The sequence below is a fragment of the Lampris incognitus genome, chromosome 6, assembly GCF_029633865.1.
Source record: "Lampris incognitus isolate fLamInc1 chromosome 6, fLamInc1.hap2, whole genome shotgun sequence".
Lineage (NCBI taxonomy): Eukaryota > Metazoa > Chordata > Actinopteri > Lampriformes > Lampridae > Lampris > Lampris incognitus.
The window spans coordinates 24,422,777-24,441,853 of record NC_079216.1 but is presented as its reverse complement, the minus strand read 5'-3'; the positions used below and the strand labels follow the sequence as shown (position 1 = coordinate 24,441,853).

Sequence of the window (19,077 nt, the reverse complement as noted above, 5' to 3'; positions counted from 1 at the left end):
CATTCCAACCGCACACCTCACCATCGTCACACTTCCCTCATACATATCCTGCACCGCTCCTACATACTTCCCTGCAACTCCCGACTTCCACATACAATACCGCACCTCCTCTCTCGGCACCCTTTCGTATGCTTTCTCTAAATCTACAAAGACACAATGTAACTCCTTCTAGCCTTCTCTATACTTCTCAAAGCAAACATCGCATCTGTGGTGCTCTTTCGTGGCATGAAACCACATTGCTGCTCACTAATTGTCACCTCTCCTCTTAACCTAGCTTCTATTACTCTCTCCCATATCTTCATGCTGTGGCTGATCAACTTTTTCCCTCTGTAGTTGCTACAGTTCTGCACATCACCCTTGTTCTTGAAAATCGGTACCAGTATGCTTCTTCTCCACTCCTCAGGCATCCTCTCGCTTTCCAAGATTGTGTTAAACAATCTAGTTAAAAACTCCACTGCCATCTCTCCTAAACATCTCCATGCCTCCACAGGTATGTCTTCAGGACCGACTGCCTTTCCACTCTTCATCCTCTTCATAGCTGCCCTCACTTCCTCCTTGCTAATCCACTGAACTTCCTGATTCACTATCCCTACATCATCCAACCTTCTCTCTCTCTTATTTTCTTCATTCATCAGCCCCTCAAAGTACTCCTTCCACCTTCTCAGCACACTCCTCACTTGTCAGCACATTTCCATCTCTATCCTTTATCTCCCTAACTTGCTGCATATCCTTCGCAGCTCAGTCCCTCTGTCTAGCCAATCAGTACAAATCCTTTTCTCCCTCCTTAGTGTCTAACCTGTCATACAACTCACCATACGCCTTTTCCTTTGCCTTTGCCACCTCTCTCTTCACTTTACGCTGCATCTCCTTGTACTCCTGTCTACTTTCTTCATGTCTGACTATCCCACTTCTTCTTTGCCAACCTCTTCCTCTGTATACTTTGCTGTACTTCCTCATTCCACCACCAAGTCTCCTTGTCTTCCTTCCTCTGTCCTGATGACACACCAAGTACCTTCCTAGCTGTGTCCCTCACTATTTCTGCAGTGGTTGCCCAGCTATCTGGCAACTCCTCCCTACCACGCAGTGCCTGTCTTAACTCCTGCCTGAACTCCACACAACAGTCTTCCTTCTTCAATTTCTACCATTTGATCTTCGGCTCTGCCTTTACTCGCTTCCTCTTCTTGGTCTCCAAAGTCATCCTACAGACCACCATCCGATGCTGCCTAGCTACATTCTCCCCTGTCACCACCTTGCAGTCTCCAATCCCTTTTAGATCGCGCCTTCTACATAAGATATAGTCCACCTGTGTGCACTTTCCTCCACTCTTATACGTCACCCTGTGTTCCTCCCTCTTCTTGAAATATGTATTCACCACAGCCATTTCCATCTTTTTCGCAAAATCGACCACCATCTGTCCTTCTACATTTCTCTCCTTGACTCCATACCTTCCCATCACCTCCTCATCAACCCTGTTCCCTTCACCAACATGTCCATTGAAGTCCGCTCCAATCACCACTCTCTCGTCTTTGGGTACCCTCTCCACCACGTCGTCCAACTCACTCCAGAATTCTTCTTTCTCGTCCATCTCACTCCCAACTTGCGGGGCATATGCGCTGACAGCATTCAGCAATACACCTTCAGTTTCCAGCTTCATACTCATCACTCTGTCTCACACTCTCTTCACCTCCAGCATGCTCTTGACATACTCTTCCTTCAGAATTACCCCTACCCCATTTCTCCTCCCATTCGCACCATGGTAGAAGAGTTTGAACCCACTTCCGATACTCCTGGCCTTACTCCCCTTCCACCTGGTCTCTTGCACACACAGTATGCCTACCTTTCTTCTTTCCATCATATCAGCCAGCTTTCTCCCTTTACCAGTCATAGTGCCAACATTCAAAGTTCCGACTCTCACCTCCACACGCCTACCCTTCCTCCTTTCTAGCTGCCTCTGGACATGCCTTCCCCCTTTCCTTCTCCTTCGCCCAATAGTAGCATAGTTTCCACCTGCACCCTGCTGGTTAACGGTACCAGTGGTGGTCGTTGGTACTGCATGGGCTAGCAGTTAACTTAGCCTGCCCCACTTCTGCGTCCTGTCAGACCACCCTTAGTGTTTTCTCTTCGGTGTGTGTGTGTGTGTATCAAAACGGATACAGGAAAAAAGATTTTAATGCACAGCAGTGTTAATGTTTTTTTCACAACGAATCATACCGTTACATTGCCCAGCGTCACGCCCCTAATGTCGGTTGGACAGCGACCAATCAGATGGGGAAACATTCAAATTATAACAGCCAATGGGGTAGGTACATACGATGCACAGCAACCAATGGAGGGGTAGAAAGTAGCTTCAGTTGTAGACACCGAAAAAAATATCTCCTTTGTAACTATAAGTAAAACGTCTTTATTATCCCCCCCCCATTAGATGATACACATATGACATTTATTATGTTTTTTACATATGCTATTTTTTAAAATATGCTATTTTTAAATATGCTATTTTAAATATGGATTTTTTTAAATAGCTATTTTTAATATGGGTTTTTTAAATGTTTTTTTAACTACCTGTCCTTCCAACTGTGCCCCAACACCACCCCAATATATAATTCAATTGTTACCTTGTTATATTTTTAATGCACGCCATTTCAACAGTGCCCTGGCCTCTAAATGCTTTTCAAGACAAACCCCAGTCCCATTGGTTGTAATGTTTTCTATTCCTCCATTGGTTGCTGTGCATCATAAGTACCTACGCATTAAAATCTTTTTTCCTGTATCCGTGTTTATATATTCCGCTCCTCATTAGTCGAGCACTCAACACCATTGACGGTTTCGGAAAAAAACGCTATATATATATATATACACTACCGTTCAAAAGTTTGGGGTCACATTGAAATGTCCATATTTTTGAAGGAAAAGCACTGTACTTTTCAATGAAGATAACTTTAAACTAGTCTTAACTTTAAAGAAATACACTCTATACATTGCTAATGTGGTAAATGACTATTCTAGCTGCAAATGTCTGGTTTTTGGTGCAATATCTACATAGGTGTATAGAGGCCCATTTCAAGCAACTATCACTCCAGTGTTCTAATGGTACAATTTGTTTGCTCATTGGCTCAGAAGGCTAATTGATGATTAGAAAACCCTTGTGCAATCATGTTCACACATCTGAAAACAGTTTAGCTCGTTACAGAAGCTACAAAACTGACCTTCCTTTGAGCAGATTGAGTTTCTGGAGCATCACATTTGTGGGGTCAATTAAACGCTCAAAATGGCCAGAAAAAGAGAACTTTCATCTGAAACTCGACAGTCTATTCTTGTTCTTAGAAATGAAGGCTATTCCATGCGAGAAAGTGCTAAGAAATTGAAGATTTCCTACACCGGTGTGTACTACTCCCTTCAGAGGACAGCACAAACAGGCTCTAACCAGAGTAGAAAAAGAAGTGGGAGGCCGCGTTGCACAACTGAGCAAGAAGATAAGTACATTAGAGTCTCTAGTTTGAGAAACAGACGCCTCACAGGTCCCCAACTGGCATCTTCATTAAATAGTACCCGCAAAACACCAGTGTCAACATCTACAGTGAAGAGGCGGCTGCGGGATTCTGGGCTTCAGGCCAGAGTGGCAAAGAAAAAGCCATATCTGAGACTGACCAATAAAAGAAAAAGATTAAGATGGGCAAAAGAACACAGACATTGGACAGAGGAAGACTGGAAAAAAGTGTTGTGGACGGATGAATCCAAGTTTGAGGTGTTTGGATCACAAAGAAGAACGTTTGTGAGACGCAGAACAAATGAAAAGATGCTTGAAGAATGCCTGACGCCATCTGTTAAGCATGGTGGAGGTAATGTGATGGTCTGGGGTTGCTTTGGTGCTGGTAAGGTGGGAGATTTGTACAGGGTAAAAGGGATTCTGAATAAGGAAGGCTATCACTCCATTTTGCAACGCCATGCCATACCCAGTGGACAGCGCTTGATTGGAGCCAATTTCATCCTACAACAGGACAATGACCCTAAACACACCTCCAAATTGTGCAAGAACTATTTAGAGCAGAAGCAGGCAGCTGGTATTCTATCGGTAATGGAGTGGCCAGCGCAGTCACCAGATCTGAACCCCATTGAGCTGTTGTGGGAGCAGCTTGACCGTATGGTACGCAAGAAGTGCCCATCCAACCAATCCAACTTGTGGGAGCTGCTTCTGGAAGCGTGGGGTGCAATTTCTCCAGATTACCTCAACAAATTAACAGCTAGAATGCCAAAGGTCTGCAATGCTGTAATTGCTGCAAATGGAGGATTCTTTGACGAAAGCAAAGTTTGATGTAAAAAAAATCTTATTTCAAATACAAATCATTATTTCTAACCTTGTCAATGTCTTGACTATTTTCTATTCATTTCACAACATATGGTGGTGAATAAGTGTGACTTTTCATGGAAAACACAAAATTGTTTGGGTGACCCCAAACTTTTGAACGGTAGTGTATATAGTATATATATATATATATATATATATATATATATATATATATATATATATATATATACACACACACACACATATATAGGGCAGCACTGTGGCCAAGTGGTTAGCGCTGTCGCCTCACAGCAAAAAGGTCCTGGTTTGAACCCCGAGGGTTGTCCAACCTTGGGTGTCATCCCATCCTCTGTGTGGAGTGTGCATGTTCTCCCAGTGTCTGCAGTGGGTTTTCTCCGGGCGCTCCAGTTTCCCCCACCATCAAAAAGACATGCATGTTAGGGTTAATCCTCCTGTCTGTGCCCCTGACCGAGGCATGGCAAGACGAACTGGAGTTGGTTCCCGGGTGCTGCACGGCGGCTGCCCACTGCCCCTAGCTACACAGCTAGGATGGTTTAAATGCAGAGAAAGAATTGCCTCACGGGGATCAATAAAGTATCTCAAAAAAAGAAAAGAATGTTTCACTTTTTCTAATGTTGGGGTCACTGTAGGAAAAGTCATGAAATTTCAGGTTGAAAAAATATAATTCAGAGTCTTTTCTCTGCTGTTAAACACTGTTATGGGCCTTTTTGGCCCATAAGACAACAGAAAGTATATATACATATATATAAACACGCGTGTGCGTTATAGTTAATTTATCCAAAAACCAATAAATTGGTTGGGATTATGAATGGGGAAACTTAGTGCATACTGCGTAGGGGCATTACCATCAATACCAACGGCACATGGGACGCTTAGGGGATGGACAAGAGACGGCTAGGGGACGGCCAGGAGATGGACAGGGGACCTGGGCGACACTCAGGTGGGACTGTATTGTAATGGAAATGGTAGTGGTACGGAACTCTAGTAAAACAGAACCGACACTCGGACCAGAATGTAACGGAACTGATACTCGGACGGGACTCTACACAGAATTATGGTACTTTAGCGGAACTCTGGTGACACTGTTAACGGAACTGACTCTAAACGGGACTGATATAAACACTCTAAACAGGACTGCTACTTCATGAATTTTCCACATTCCAGTTTGATTTTAGTTGTCAACGTTGCTTGACACTTTTATATTTCAAGCCCATGGGCTTATTACTGCACTGAATTGTAAGTAAATCCATTCAAAATGTGTCGATATGGAATTCTAAAGATTTGATATGGAATTTAAGAATGGGGAAAACGGAAATCCCCATTCGCTTGCGCTTGTCCTGATTGCTCATTGCAGCATTGATTTGCTACCACATAGCCTCTCGCGCGCGAGCTCTCTCGGTGAGGCTCGCCGAGAGACTTATGTGGTGATAGCAGGGAACTGCTAATGCTAGGCAGCAGGCAGACAGCGTTTGTACTAAATCAATCACCTAGATGTTTTTCAACTTTTAGAAATATTGCCAGAAAAAGTTTAAATGTACATGGATCGACGTATGTTTGGACGCTGAGTCGAATAAACCCCACATGACGTAGGGTAAAAATGCAACCCTGAGGAGTTATTGCTGAAAAGCTGAATTGGTCACGTGACCAGCAAGTTTTAGTGTTTTCGACTGGTGTACACGGGGTGGACGGTGTACACGGCGCGGGGTAGTATTGCCTGGCACTTCCGAGGCAACTGTACCTCCTGAACGTGAGCCCTGTTACCGCCCCTGAATGTCTATGAACTTGAAGGGAGAAAAAGCATAAAATTAAATTTACGAAACCAAAATCTAGGTGATTGGTTTAGTTTCTAACCCATTTTTTTTCCAGCTACAGAAGTCTAGTGCCTCTGGCTCAGAGAGTGACTCCGCCTGCTCAGAAGCAGCCTACCATCCAAGCTGTTTTTGAGCAGCATATAAAGTACTCTAAGGAGTCCAAAGATGCTAAAAGGCTCAACAGGGCAGTGGCAGAGTTCATCTGTATGGACCAGTATATTTAGTTGAGAAAGACGGGTTCAGAAACCTTTTACGCAACCTGGACAAAAGGTATGACCTCCCCTCAAGGGATTTCTTCATGTATAATGAAATTCCCAAGGTGCATGGTGAGACAAGGTCTATTTTGAGTGCACAGCTGACACTAAAGCCATTCTTCTCATGGACTATGGACCTCTGGACCAGCAGAACTGTAAACATTAATGGCTGCAACAATCCAGCTCATCACAGAATCCTGGAAAATGTAGTCCTGGTGCTGAGCATGCGCAGCATTGCACTCTGACCACACAGCTGACAGCCTGAAGGGAGCCCTGGATGATATTGTAACAGATTCCTGGGGGCTAGATATGGCCAAAATGTCTGGTATCACAACAGATAATGCTTCTAACAACCACAAGGCTTTTGCTGACCATACCTGGATACCCTGTTTTAGCCACAATCTGCATTTGTCAGTCAAGAAAGCCATAGACATTGATCGTGTGGCAAGCTGTCTTTCCCGACTCCGCAAGACTGTCTCTGGCTTCTCAAGATCTGATAAGATGTCAAGACTGCTGAAAGACAAGCAGAAATCTTTAAAGCTGCCACAACATACACTAATTCATGATGAGCCCACCCGATGGGGTTCCACCTATGATATTGTGGATCGATAGTGTGGGCAGCAGCAGGCAGTCTCTGCTGTTCTGGCTGAGGACAGAAATAAGTGGCACCTGATGCTCAGAGACACAGACATGACAACTTTGGAAACAGTGAGGGATGTCTTGGCTCCACTCAGTGATTTTGCAGATACCCTAAGTGGAGAGAAAGAAACGACTCTCTCATCAGTCCTGCCACTCATGTGGAAGATAAGAACCTGCCTGAAAGATGAGGAAGGTGACAGTCCACCAGCGCTGGAAATGAAGCAGAGAATTAGAGAAGACTTTGAAAAGAGATACGATGAGCACAAGCTGAAGATGACCCTAAACATCTCCACTTTCCTTGATCCAAGATTTAAGAGCACTTTTGTTGCTATGGAAGAGGAAGTTAAGAGGGAAATGCACCTAAAAGCTGAGACAATTAAGCTTCCTAGGGAGCACAGACAGGAGCAACAAGAAGACTCGGAGGACAATAGAGGAGCAGCTGCTGCAGCAAAGAGAAAAAGAAGTGATCTAAAAAGTTTGCTCTGCAGGGTCACCTCAGAAAAGAAGGGAGCAGATAGTTCTGGAACAAGACAAGATTCTTCCACACCCACAACACCAGTAGATAAACTAAATAGTGAGATCACTGACTATAAACAATTGGGAGACATCAGTCCTGCAGAGGACCCCCCTGACTTGGTGGCATCAACATGAGGCACACCTGCCCATCCTGGCTCACTTTGCAAAACACTGTTGTGTATTCCAGCATCCAGCTGTACATCTGAACGCATCATTAGCACATCTGGAAATATCTGCAGTCCTAGGCGTTCTAGACTGAGGAAAATGTAGATGCCCTTGTTTTCTTGGCCAAAAATCTAAACAAGGCAAAGGGACTGAGTAACAAATAAACAGCCAGCCACCCTAGGACTACGGTTTAGGCTGAGTAGTGACCGGATACCATTCAAGCCACTTATGCTGCTATATTAGTTGGACTATTAATGTGCTAATTTTTGTCATAGTATAGATTTCATTGTGTTGAATGTCATTTCTTTTTGATTTTTTTCTCCCCAATTGTACTTGGCCAATTACCCCACTCTTCCGAACCATCCTGGTCGATGCTCTACCCCCTCTGCCGATCCGGGGAGGGCTGCAGACTACTACGTGCCTCCTCCGATACATGTGGAGTCGCCAGCCGCTTCTTTTCACCTGACAGTGAGGAGTTTCACCAGGGGGACGTAGCACATGGGAGGATCATGCTATTACTCCCACTTCCTCCTCCCCCCAGAACAGGTGCCCCGACCGACTAGAGGAGGCGCTAGTGCAGTGATCAGGACACATACAGTGCATCCAGAAAGTATTCACACCCCTTCACTTTCCCCACATTTTGTTATGTTACAACCTTATTCCAAAATGGATTAAATTCCTTTTTTTTCTCATCAATCTACATACAATACCCCATAATGACAAGACAAAAAAGGTTTTGTAGAAATTTTTGCAAATTTATTAAAAATAAAAAACTGAAATATTGCATGTACATAAGTATTCACACCCTTTACTCAGTACTTAGTTGAGGCACCCTTGGCAGCGATAACAGCCTCAAGTCTTCTTGGGTATGAAGCCACAAGCTTGGCACACCTATATTTGGGGTATTTCTCCCATTCTCCTCTGCAGATCCTCTCGAGCTCTGTAAGGTTAGATGGGGAGCGTCGCTGCACAGCAATTTTCAGGTCTTTCCAGAGATGTTCAATGGGGTTCAAGTCTGGGCTCTGGCTGGGCCACTCAAGGACATTCACAGACTTGTCCCGAAGCCACTCCTTCGTTGTCTTGGCTGTGTGCTTACGGTCGTTGTCGTGTTGAAAGGTAAACCTTCGCCCCTGTCTGAGGTCCTGCGTGCTCTGGAGCAGGTTTTCATCAAGGATCTCTCTGTACTTTGCTCCATTCATCTTTCCCTCGATCCTGACTAGTCTCCCAGTTCCTGCCGCTGAAAAATATCCCCACAGCATGATGCTGCCACCACCATGCTTCACTGTAGGGATGGTATTAGCAAGGTGATGAGAGGTGCCTGGTTTCCTCCAGAAGCGACGTTTGGCATTCAGGCCAAAGAGTTCAATCTTGGTTTCATCAGACCAGAGAATCTTGTTTCTCATGGTCTGAGAGTCCTTTAGGTGCTTTCTGGCAAACTCCAAGTGGGCTGTCATGTGCCTTTTACTGAGCAGAGGCTTCCGTCTGGCCACTCTACCATAAAGGCCTGATTGGTGGAGTGCTGCAGAGATGGTTGTCCTTCTGGAAGGTTCTCCCATCTCCACAGAGGAATGCTGGAGCTCTGTCAGAGTGACCATCGGGTTCTTGGTCACCTCCCTGACCAAGGCCCTTCTCCCCCGATTGCTCAGTTTGGCTGGGCGGCCAGCTCTAGGAAGAGTCCTGGTGGATCCAAACGTCTTCCATTTACGAATGATGGAGACCACTGTGCTCTTCGGGACCTTCGAAGCTGTAGAAATTTTTTTGTACCCTTCCCCCGATCTGTGCCTCAATACAATCCTGTCTCAGATGTCCACAGACAATTCCTTTGACTTCATGGCTTGGTTTTTGCTCTGACATGCACTGTCAACAGTGGGACCTTATATAGACAGGTGTGTGCCTTTCCAAATCATGTCCAATCCATTGAATTTACTATAGGTGGACTCCAACCAAGATGTAGAAACATCTCAAGGATGATCAGTGGAAACAGGATGAACCTGAGCTCAATTTTGAGTGTCATAGCAAAAGGTGTGACTACTTGCAATATTTCAGTTTTTTATTTTTAATAAATTTCTACAAAACCTTTTTCACTTTGTCATTATGGGGTATTGTATGTAGATTGATGAGAAAAGAAGTAATTTAATCCATTTTGGAATAAGGCTGTAACATAACAAAATGTGTGGAAAGTGAAGGGGTGTGAATACTTTCCGGATGCACTGTGCCCACATCCGGCTTACCACCTGCAGACATGGCCAATAGTGTCTGTAGGGACACCCGCCCAAGCCGGAGGTAACACAGGGATTTGAACCGCCAATCCCTGTGTTGGTGGCCAACGGAATAAACCGCCCTGCCACCCTGACACCCATTTGAATGTCGTTTCTTATTTTTTTAATATCTACAATTCTATTTTGAATCATGACAGAGTTGTTCAGAATTAAATTAAAGCTCAATGGCAGACTGGTAACAGTATTGGTATTGAAACAAAAATGTTGGTATCGTGACAACACTAATATATATATATATATATATATATATATATATATATATATATATATATATATATATATAAAACAGAACATAGTTGAGTCAAATACGAACAATGTAAAGTACATTAATGTATTTATGGAGACCAGCGGTGGCGCTAACCATGTGCCATGGAGAGCCATGTGTATGCAGGTTTTCATTCCAACCCGACTCCACACCAGGGGATTTCACTCTTTGGTTGAAGGGTTGCTAATCAGTGAAGTCACCTGGTGTGGAGTCCGGCTGGAATGAAAACCTGCATACACGTAGCTCTCCATGGCACATGGTTAGCCACCCCTGGTATAGTACATTAACGGGGTGTAGACACATTGATCACATTATCAAATACTTCAGGGCTGAGTGGTTGGTATTTTGGCCAAAACCGTGAAATTTATAATGCTCTGTTTTAACTCGTGTGTGTGTGTGTGTGTGTGTGTGTGTGTGTGTGTGTGTGTGTGTGTGTGTGTGTGTGTGTGTGTGTGTGTGTCTCTCTCTCTCTCCTAGGAATGTATTTCTTCACTGTGGTGCAGGCACTGGTGGAGTGGGGGTACACCAGAGATGATGATGTCAGAGGAGCGCCATACGACTGGAGGAAGGCTCCTAGTAAGAACACACACGTGCACACAGGGCCGCACACACAGCAGTGGTAGTGTAGCTGTCTATTATATTACACTGCTGTGTATTTATTCCCTTAGCACAATGTGGCTGTCAGTGATTTCAATTTAAAAACTTAATATTTGGTCAAACTCTTTGTACATCTGTCATAACCTCTGAATACTGAACCGATACTCTGTCTAATACTGAAACTTACTTTTACTTTATTTAGGTCTTGTTGGTTATACATTTGGATGATTTTACGCACGCTTTTTACCAGATACAGTGGATATAAAAAGTCTACACACCCCTTTTAAAACTGCAGTTTTTAGAGGTGTAAAAAAAAATGAAACCAAGATAAATTATCTCGTAACTTTTTCCACATTTTTTTAAATTGCAACCTATAAAAATAAAGTGGAAAGACAATCGGAAACACTTTAGGGGGATAAAAATGCAAAATGTACAATAACCTGGTTGCACAAATGTGCACACCTTTTTCTAATTGGGGATGTGGCTGTGTTCACAATTAACCAATCGCATTTGAACTCATGTTGAATAGTAGTTAGTAGGGCGTCCAGGTGGCATGGCAGTCTATTCCGTTGCCTACCAAGACAGGGATCGCTTGTTCGAATCCACGTGTTGCCACCGGCTTGGTCAGCTGTCCCTACAGACACAGTTGGCTGCGTCTGCTGGTGGGAAGCCGGATGTGGGTATGTGTCCTGGTCACTGCACTAGCGCCTCCTGTGATCGGTCAGGGCACCTGTTCGGGGGGGGGGGATAGGGTGATCCTCCCACGTGCTATGTCCCTCTGGTGAAACTCCTCACTGTCAGGTGAAAAGAAAGCGGCTGGCAACTCCACATGTATCGGAGGAGACGTGGTAGTCTGCAGCCCTTCCAAGATCGGCAGAGGGGGTGGAGCAGCAACTGGGATGGCTCGGAAGAGTGGGGTAATTGGCCAAAAATGCAATTGGGAGAATAAAAGGGGGGGAAATCCAAAAAAAAAAATTTGTAATAGTTAGTATACACCTACCATTAATTAAAGTTACTCTGATTAAGTCCAAATCATGTTCAACTGTAAAAGAACATGTGCAGAATTTGGCATACGCAAGGTTTTAGATATGCGATTATGATTGAATTTATGCAGTTTCTTTGTTTTGTGTGTATGCAAGATTTAAGTGTAGCGTCTAAGCAGTGTTGTATGCATGAACCCCTGGTATTCAGATGCATTTTCATTTAATGCATTATGTCCATGTTTTGAACATATCTCATTTGTTGTGCACACTGTGCAAAGAAAACAAGTGGGAAGGGAGATGGCAAGTGTGTCTGTTTCGTTTGTATGCATATATACTATATATACGTGTGTGTGTGTGTGTGTGTGTGTGTGTATGTATGTGTATATACACACACACATATATATACATATATATATATATATATACATACATATATATACACACATATACATATACACATATACACACACACACACACACACACACATACACACATATATATACACTACCGTTCAAAAGTTTGGGATCACCCAAACAACTTTGTGTTTTCCATGAAAAGTCACACTTATTCACCACCATATGTTGTGAAATGAATAGAAAATAGAGTCAAGACATTGACAAGGTTAGAAATAATGATTTGTATTTGAAATAAGATTTTTTTTACATCAAACTTTGCTTTCGTCAAAGAATCCTCCATTTGCAGCAATTACAGCATTGCAGACCTTTGGCATTCTAGCTGTTAATTTGTTGAGGTAATCTGGAGAAATTGCACCCCACGCTTCCAGAAGCAGCTCCCACAAGTTGGATTGGTTGGATGGGCACTTCTTGCGTACCATACGGTCAAGCTGCTCCCACAACAGCTCAATGGGGTTCAGATCTGGTGACTGCGCTGGCCACTCCATTACCGATAGAATACCAGCTGCCTGCTTCTGCTCTAAATAGTTCTTGCACAATTTGGAGGTGTGTTTAGGGTCATTGTCCTGTTGTAGGATGAAATTGGCTCCAATCAAGCGCTGTCCACTGGGTATGGCATGGCGTTGCAAAATGGAGTGATAGCCTTCCTTATTCAGAATCCCTTTTACCCTGTACAAATCTCCCACCTTACCAGCACCAAAGCAACCCCAGACCATCACATTACCTCCACCATGCTTAACAGATGGCGTCAGGCATTCTTCCAGCATCTTTTCATTTGTTCTGCGTCTCACAAACGTTCTTCTTTGTGATCCAAACACCTCAAACTTGGATTCATCCGTCCACAACACTTTTTTCCAGTCTTCCTCTGTCCAATGTCTGTGTTCTTTTGCCCATCTTAATCTTTTTCTTTTATTGGTCAGTCTCAGATATGGCTTTTTCTTTGCCACTCTGGCCTGAAGCCCAGAATCCCGCAGCCGCCTCTTCACTGTAGATGTTGACACTGGTGTTTTGCGGGTACTATTTAATGAAGATGCCAGTTGGGGACCTGTGAGGCGTCTGTTTCTCAAACTAGAGACTCTAATGTACTTATCTTCTTGCTCAGTTGTGCAACGCGGCCTCCCACTTCTTTTTCTACTCTGGTTAGAGCCTGTTTGTGCTGTCCTCTGAAGGGAGTAGTACACACCGGTGTAGGAAATCTTCAATTTCTTAGCACTTTCTCGCATGGAATAGCCTTCATTTCTAAGAACAAGAATAGACTGTCGAGTTTCAGATGAAAGTTCTCTTTTTCTGGCCATTTTGAGCGTTTAATTGACCCCACAAATGTGATGCTCCAGAAACTCAATCTGCTCAAAGGAAGGTCAGTTTTGTAGCTTCTGTAACGAGCTAAACTGTTTTCAGATGTGTGAACATGATTGCACAAGGGTTTTCTAATCATCAATTAGCCTTCTGAGCCAATGAGCAAACACATTGTACCATTAGAACACTGGAGTGATAGTTGCTTGAAATGGGCCTCTATACACCTATGTAGATATTGCACCAAAAACCAGACATTTGCAGCTAGAATAGTCATTTACCACATTAGCAATGTATAGAGTGTATTTCTTTAACGTTAAGACTAGTTTAAAGTTATCTTCATTGAAAAGTACAGTGCTTTTCCTTCAAAAATATGGACATTTCAATGTGATCCCAAACTTTTGAACGGTAGTGTATATATATATACAATGCATCCGGAAAGTATTCCCCCCCCTCACTTTCTCCACATTTTGTTATGTTACAGCCTTATTCCAAAATGGATTAAATTCCTTTTTTTCTCATCAATCTACACACAATTACCCCGTAATGACAAAGTGAAAAAGGTTTTGTTGAAATTTTTGCAAATTTATTAAAAATAAAAAACTGAAATATTGAATGTACATAAGTATTCACACATTTTGCTATGACACTCAAAATTGAGCTCAGGTTCATCCTGTTTCCACTGATCATCCTTGAGATGTTTCTACATCTTGATTGGAGTCCACCTGTAGTAAATTCAATTGATTGGACATGATTTGGAAAGGCACACACCTGTCTATATAAGGTCCCACTGTCGACAGTGCATGTCTGAGCAGAAACCAAGCCATGAGGTCAAAGGAATTGTCTGTGGACCTCCGAGACAGGATTGTATCGAGGCACAGAGCTGGGAAAGGGTACAAAAAAATTTCTACAGCTTTGAAGGTCCCGAAGAGCCCAGTGGTCTCCATCATTCGTAAATGGAAGAAGTTTGAATCCACCAGGACTCTTCCTAGAGCTGGCCGCCCAGCCAAACTGAGCAATCGGGGGAGAAGGGCCTTGGTCAGAGAGGTGACCAAGAACCCGATGGTCACTCTGAAAGAGCTCCAGCATTCCTCTGTGGAGATGAGAGAACCTTCCAGAAGTACAACCATCTCTGCAGCACTCCACCAATCAGGCCTTTATGGTAGAGTGGCCAGACGGAAGCCTCTGTTCAGTAAAAGGCACATGACAGCCCGCTTGGAGTTTGCCAGAAAGCACCTAAAGGACTCTCAGACCATGAGAAACAAGATTCTCTGGTCTGATGAAACCAAGATTGAACTCTTGGGCCTGAATGCCAAACGTCGCGTCTGGAGGAAACCAGGCACCTCTCATCACCTTGCTAATACCACCCCTACAGTGAAGCATGATGGTGGCAGCATCATGCTGTGGGGATGTTTTTCAGCAGCAGGAACTGGAAGACTAGTCAGGATCGAGGGAAAAATGAATGGAGCAAAGTACAGAGAGATCCTTGATGAAAACCTGCTCCAGAGCGCTCAGGACCTCAGACTGGGGCGAAGGTTTACCTTTCAACACAACAACGACCGTAAGCACACAGCCAAGACAACGAAGGAGTGGCTTCGGGACAAGTCTGTGAATGTCCTTGAGTGGCCCAGCCAGAGCTCAGACTTGAACCCCATTGAACATCTCTGGAAAGACCTGAAAATTGCTGTGCAGCAACGCTCCCCATCTAACCTTACAGAGCTCGAGAGGATCTGCAGAGAAGAATGGGAGAAATACCCCAAATATTGGTGTGCCAAGCTTGTAGCTTCATACCCAAGAAGACTCGAGGCTGTAATCGCTGCCAAGGGTGCCTTAACCAAGTACTGAGTAAAGGGTGTGAATACTTATGTACATGCAATATTTCAGTTTTTTATTTTTAATAAATTTGCAAAAATTTCTACAAAACCTTTTTCACTTTGTCATTATGGGGTATTGTGTGTAGATTGATGAGAAAAAAAAGGAATTTAATCCATTTTGGAATAAGGCTGTAACATAACAAAATCTGGGGAAAGAGAAGGGGTGTGAATACTTTCCGGATGCACTGTAGATGTGTGTGTGTGTGTGTGTGTGTATATATAATGACTGCTGGAATAGGCTCCAGCATCCTTGCGACCCTGAGAGCAGGATAAGCGGTTAAGATAATGGATGGATGGATGTATATAGATAGATACAGATATATAGATATCTATATATATCTAGCCATATATATATATATCAACACGGATACAGGAAAAAGATTTTAATACATATATATACGGATACAGGAAAAAGGATTTTTATGTATATAGTACACACACACACACACACACACACACACACACACATATATATATATATATATATATATATATATATATATGGCATTAGCAACTGGTGAGTGCACGACGCACAAAACAGGCCTGTACTGCAATGCATTAAAATTTATATACACTACCGTTCAAAAGTTTGGGATCACCCAAACAATTTTGTGTTTTCCATGAAAAGTCACACTTATTCACCACCATATGTTGTGAAATGAATAGAAAATAGAGTCAAGACATTGACAAGGTTAGAAATAATGATTTGTATTTGAAATAAGATTTTTTTTACATCAAACTTTGCTTTCGTCAAAGAATCCTCCATTTGCAGCAATTACAGCATTGCAGACCTTTGGCATTCTAGCTGTTAATTTGTTGAGGTAATCTGGAGAAATTGCACCCCACGCTTCCAGAAGCAGCTCCCACAAGTTGGATTGGTTGGATGGGCACTTCTTTGAGCAGATTGAGTTTCTGGAGCATCACATTTGTGGGGTCAATTAAACGCTCAAAATGGCCAGAAAAAGAGAACTTTCATCTGAAACTCGACAGTCTATTCTTGTTCTTAGAAATGAAGGCTATTCCATGCGAGAAATTGCTAAGAAATTGAAGATTTCCTACACCGGTGTGTACTACTCCCTTCAGAGGACAGCACAAACAGGCTCTAACAGGTACTATTTAATGAAGATGCCAGTTGGGGACCTGTGAGGCGTCTGTTTCTCAAACTAGAGACTCTAATGTACTTATCTTCTTGCTCAGTTGTGCAACGCGGCCTCCCACTTCTTTTTCTACTCTGGTTAGAGCCTGTTTGTGCTGTCCTCTGAAGGGAGTAGTACACACCGGTGTAGGAAATCTTCAATTTCTTAGCAATTTCTCGCATGGAATAGCCTTCATTTCTAAGAACAAGAATAGACTGTCGAGTTTCAGATGAAAGTTCTCTTTTTCTGGCCATTTTGAGCGTTTAATTGACCCCACAAATGTGATGCTCCAGAAACTCAATCTGCTCAAAGAAGTGCCCATCCAACCAATCCAACTTGTGGGAGCTGCTTCTGGAAGCGTGGGGTGCAATTTCTCCAGATTACCTCAACAAATTAACAGCTAGAATGCCAAAGGTCTGCAATGCTGTAATTGCTGCAAATGGAGGATTCTTTGACGAAAGCAAAGTTTGATGTAAAAAAAATCTTATTTCAAACACAAATCATTATTTCTAACCTTGTCAATGTCTTGACTCTATTTTCTATTCATTTCACAACATATGGTGGTGAATAAGTGTGACTTTTCATGGAAAACACAAAATTGTTTGGGTGATCCCAAACTTTTGAACGGTAGTGTATATATGTATAACTTTCTTAAAAGAAACACTCAACGATAGGGAAAGTGCTCAACAAATAAGGAGCAAAATAATCCAGTGAGTCAAGTAAATTCTTTGAGACAGTACAAGCCTGTTTCATGCCATAAGCAATCAATTTACTTGACTCACTGGATTATTTACATGATATTGGTCCCAGTATCAGGCATACTATAAAAAAAATCTAAGGGGTTGTATTAGTGTGTTAGCAAAGTTGGTCCATTTATATACCCTGAAAATATTGCCTGTCCATCAGGAGCCTAATATTGTCTCACTGTCTCTGTGCCGCCCTGTGTTCCAGATGAGAATAAAGAGTACTTCTTGGCACTGCAACAGATGATTGAGGAGATGGCGGAGAAGGCTGGTGGGCCAGTGGTTCTGATAGCCCACAGCATGGGCAATATGTACACCTTGTATTTCCTCAATCAGCAGCCCCAGGCTTGGAAGGACAGATACATCAAGACGTTCATCTGTCTTGGACCACCCTGGGCTGGGGTAGCCAAGACCCTTCGTGTGGTGGCCTCTGGTGAGAGATAGACACGGGGTGCACAATATATGTACTGATTTGAAATAAATTTGTGTCGCCTAAACTTAAACACACACACACACCAATACCATGATGGACAGACAGACTCAGTGTTGTGTCCTGTCTCTGAACATTGACTGCTACTGTTCCTTTGTGCTCCTTGCATTGTCTAGAAAATGTAATTTAGAACCAAAATCTTTTAACTGAAATTTGACCACCCTAAGTACACCTGATATCTTAAAGTCAACTTGTGAACAGTTCATATCACTATCAACATGCCGTATAGTCATGTGACTGATGTGTGGCGAGCATTCTGGTGCAAAATGGCTGCCGTGCATCACCCAGGTGGTGCTACACATTGGTGGTGGTTGAAGTGAGTTACCCCCCTCAATGTGAAACATTTTGGGTGTCTAGAAAAAGGCTATATAAATGTAATGATTATTGATTATTATTATTATGATGGGGTGTTAGCTGTACCATAGGGTTTGAGACTTTAAAGTTTCTTGTCTCCCTCGCTGCAGGTGATAATAACCGTATCCCAGTGATCAGCCCATTGAAAATTCGTTCCCAGCAGCGCTCTGCCGTCTCCACCACTTGGCTTTTACCCTATGCACACTCCTGGCCCAAAGACCAGGTCTGTGTATGGTTCTGAGTGTACATATATGAAAAATACTTTTTCTCTCTACTTCTGTTCCCATCTTGTTTTTTTTTCTTTTTTTTGGATTTTGATACCCCTTTTTTCTCCCCAATTGTACCTGGCCAATTACCCCACTCTTCCGAGCTGTCCCAGTTGCTGCTCCACCCACTCTGCCGATCCGGGAAGGGCTACAGACTACCACATGCCTCCTCCGATACATGTGGAGTCACCAGCCACTTCTTTTCACCTGACAGTGAGGAGTTTCACCAGGGAGACATAGGACGTGGGAGGATCAAGCTAGTTCCCCCAGTTCCCCCTCCACCCCAACATGCGGCTCGACCGACCGACCATAGGAGGCGCTAGTACGCCAACCAGGACACTTACCCACATCCAGCTTCCCACCCACAGACACGGCCAACTGTGTCTGTAGGGACGCCCAACCAAGCCAGAGGTAACACGGAGATTCGAACCGGCGAGCCCCGTGTTGGTAGGCAATGGAATAGACCACCACGCCACCTGGACAACCCCCTGTTCCCATCTTTCTTATCCCTTCTCTCAACCTTTCCTTACCCCAGCTGTTTTTCTTCCTCTTCCTCACTCTCTTTCTACTTCCCTCAGTCACAAAGGTATGGTTTGTATAATTTTCACTTTGTCTGTCAGTAGATCGAAAGATATCAATTTCGTATTTGTTTTGTTGTTCCCAGTATTTAA

The 19,077-nt window shown here is 43.4% G+C and overlaps 1 protein-coding gene across 3 annotated transcripts in view; it reads left to right on the top strand.

Annotated features, from left to right (window-relative positions):
• pla2g15 (phospholipase A2, group XV) overlaps positions 1 to 19,077 on the top strand; it is a 42,557-nt gene that overhangs the window by 11,637 nt on the left and 11,843 nt on the right. For all 3 annotated transcript variants that reach the window (XM_056281513.1, XM_056281515.1, XM_056281514.1), the window contains exons 4-6: positions 10,734 to 10,832; positions 17,505 to 17,729; positions 18,251 to 18,363. In XM_056281513.1, the coding sequence (XP_056137488.1) occupies positions 10,734 to 10,832; positions 17,505 to 17,729; positions 18,251 to 18,363 (437 nt within the window). The remainder of the gene's footprint in view (positions 1 to 10,733; positions 10,833 to 17,504; positions 17,730 to 18,250; positions 18,364 to 19,077) is intronic.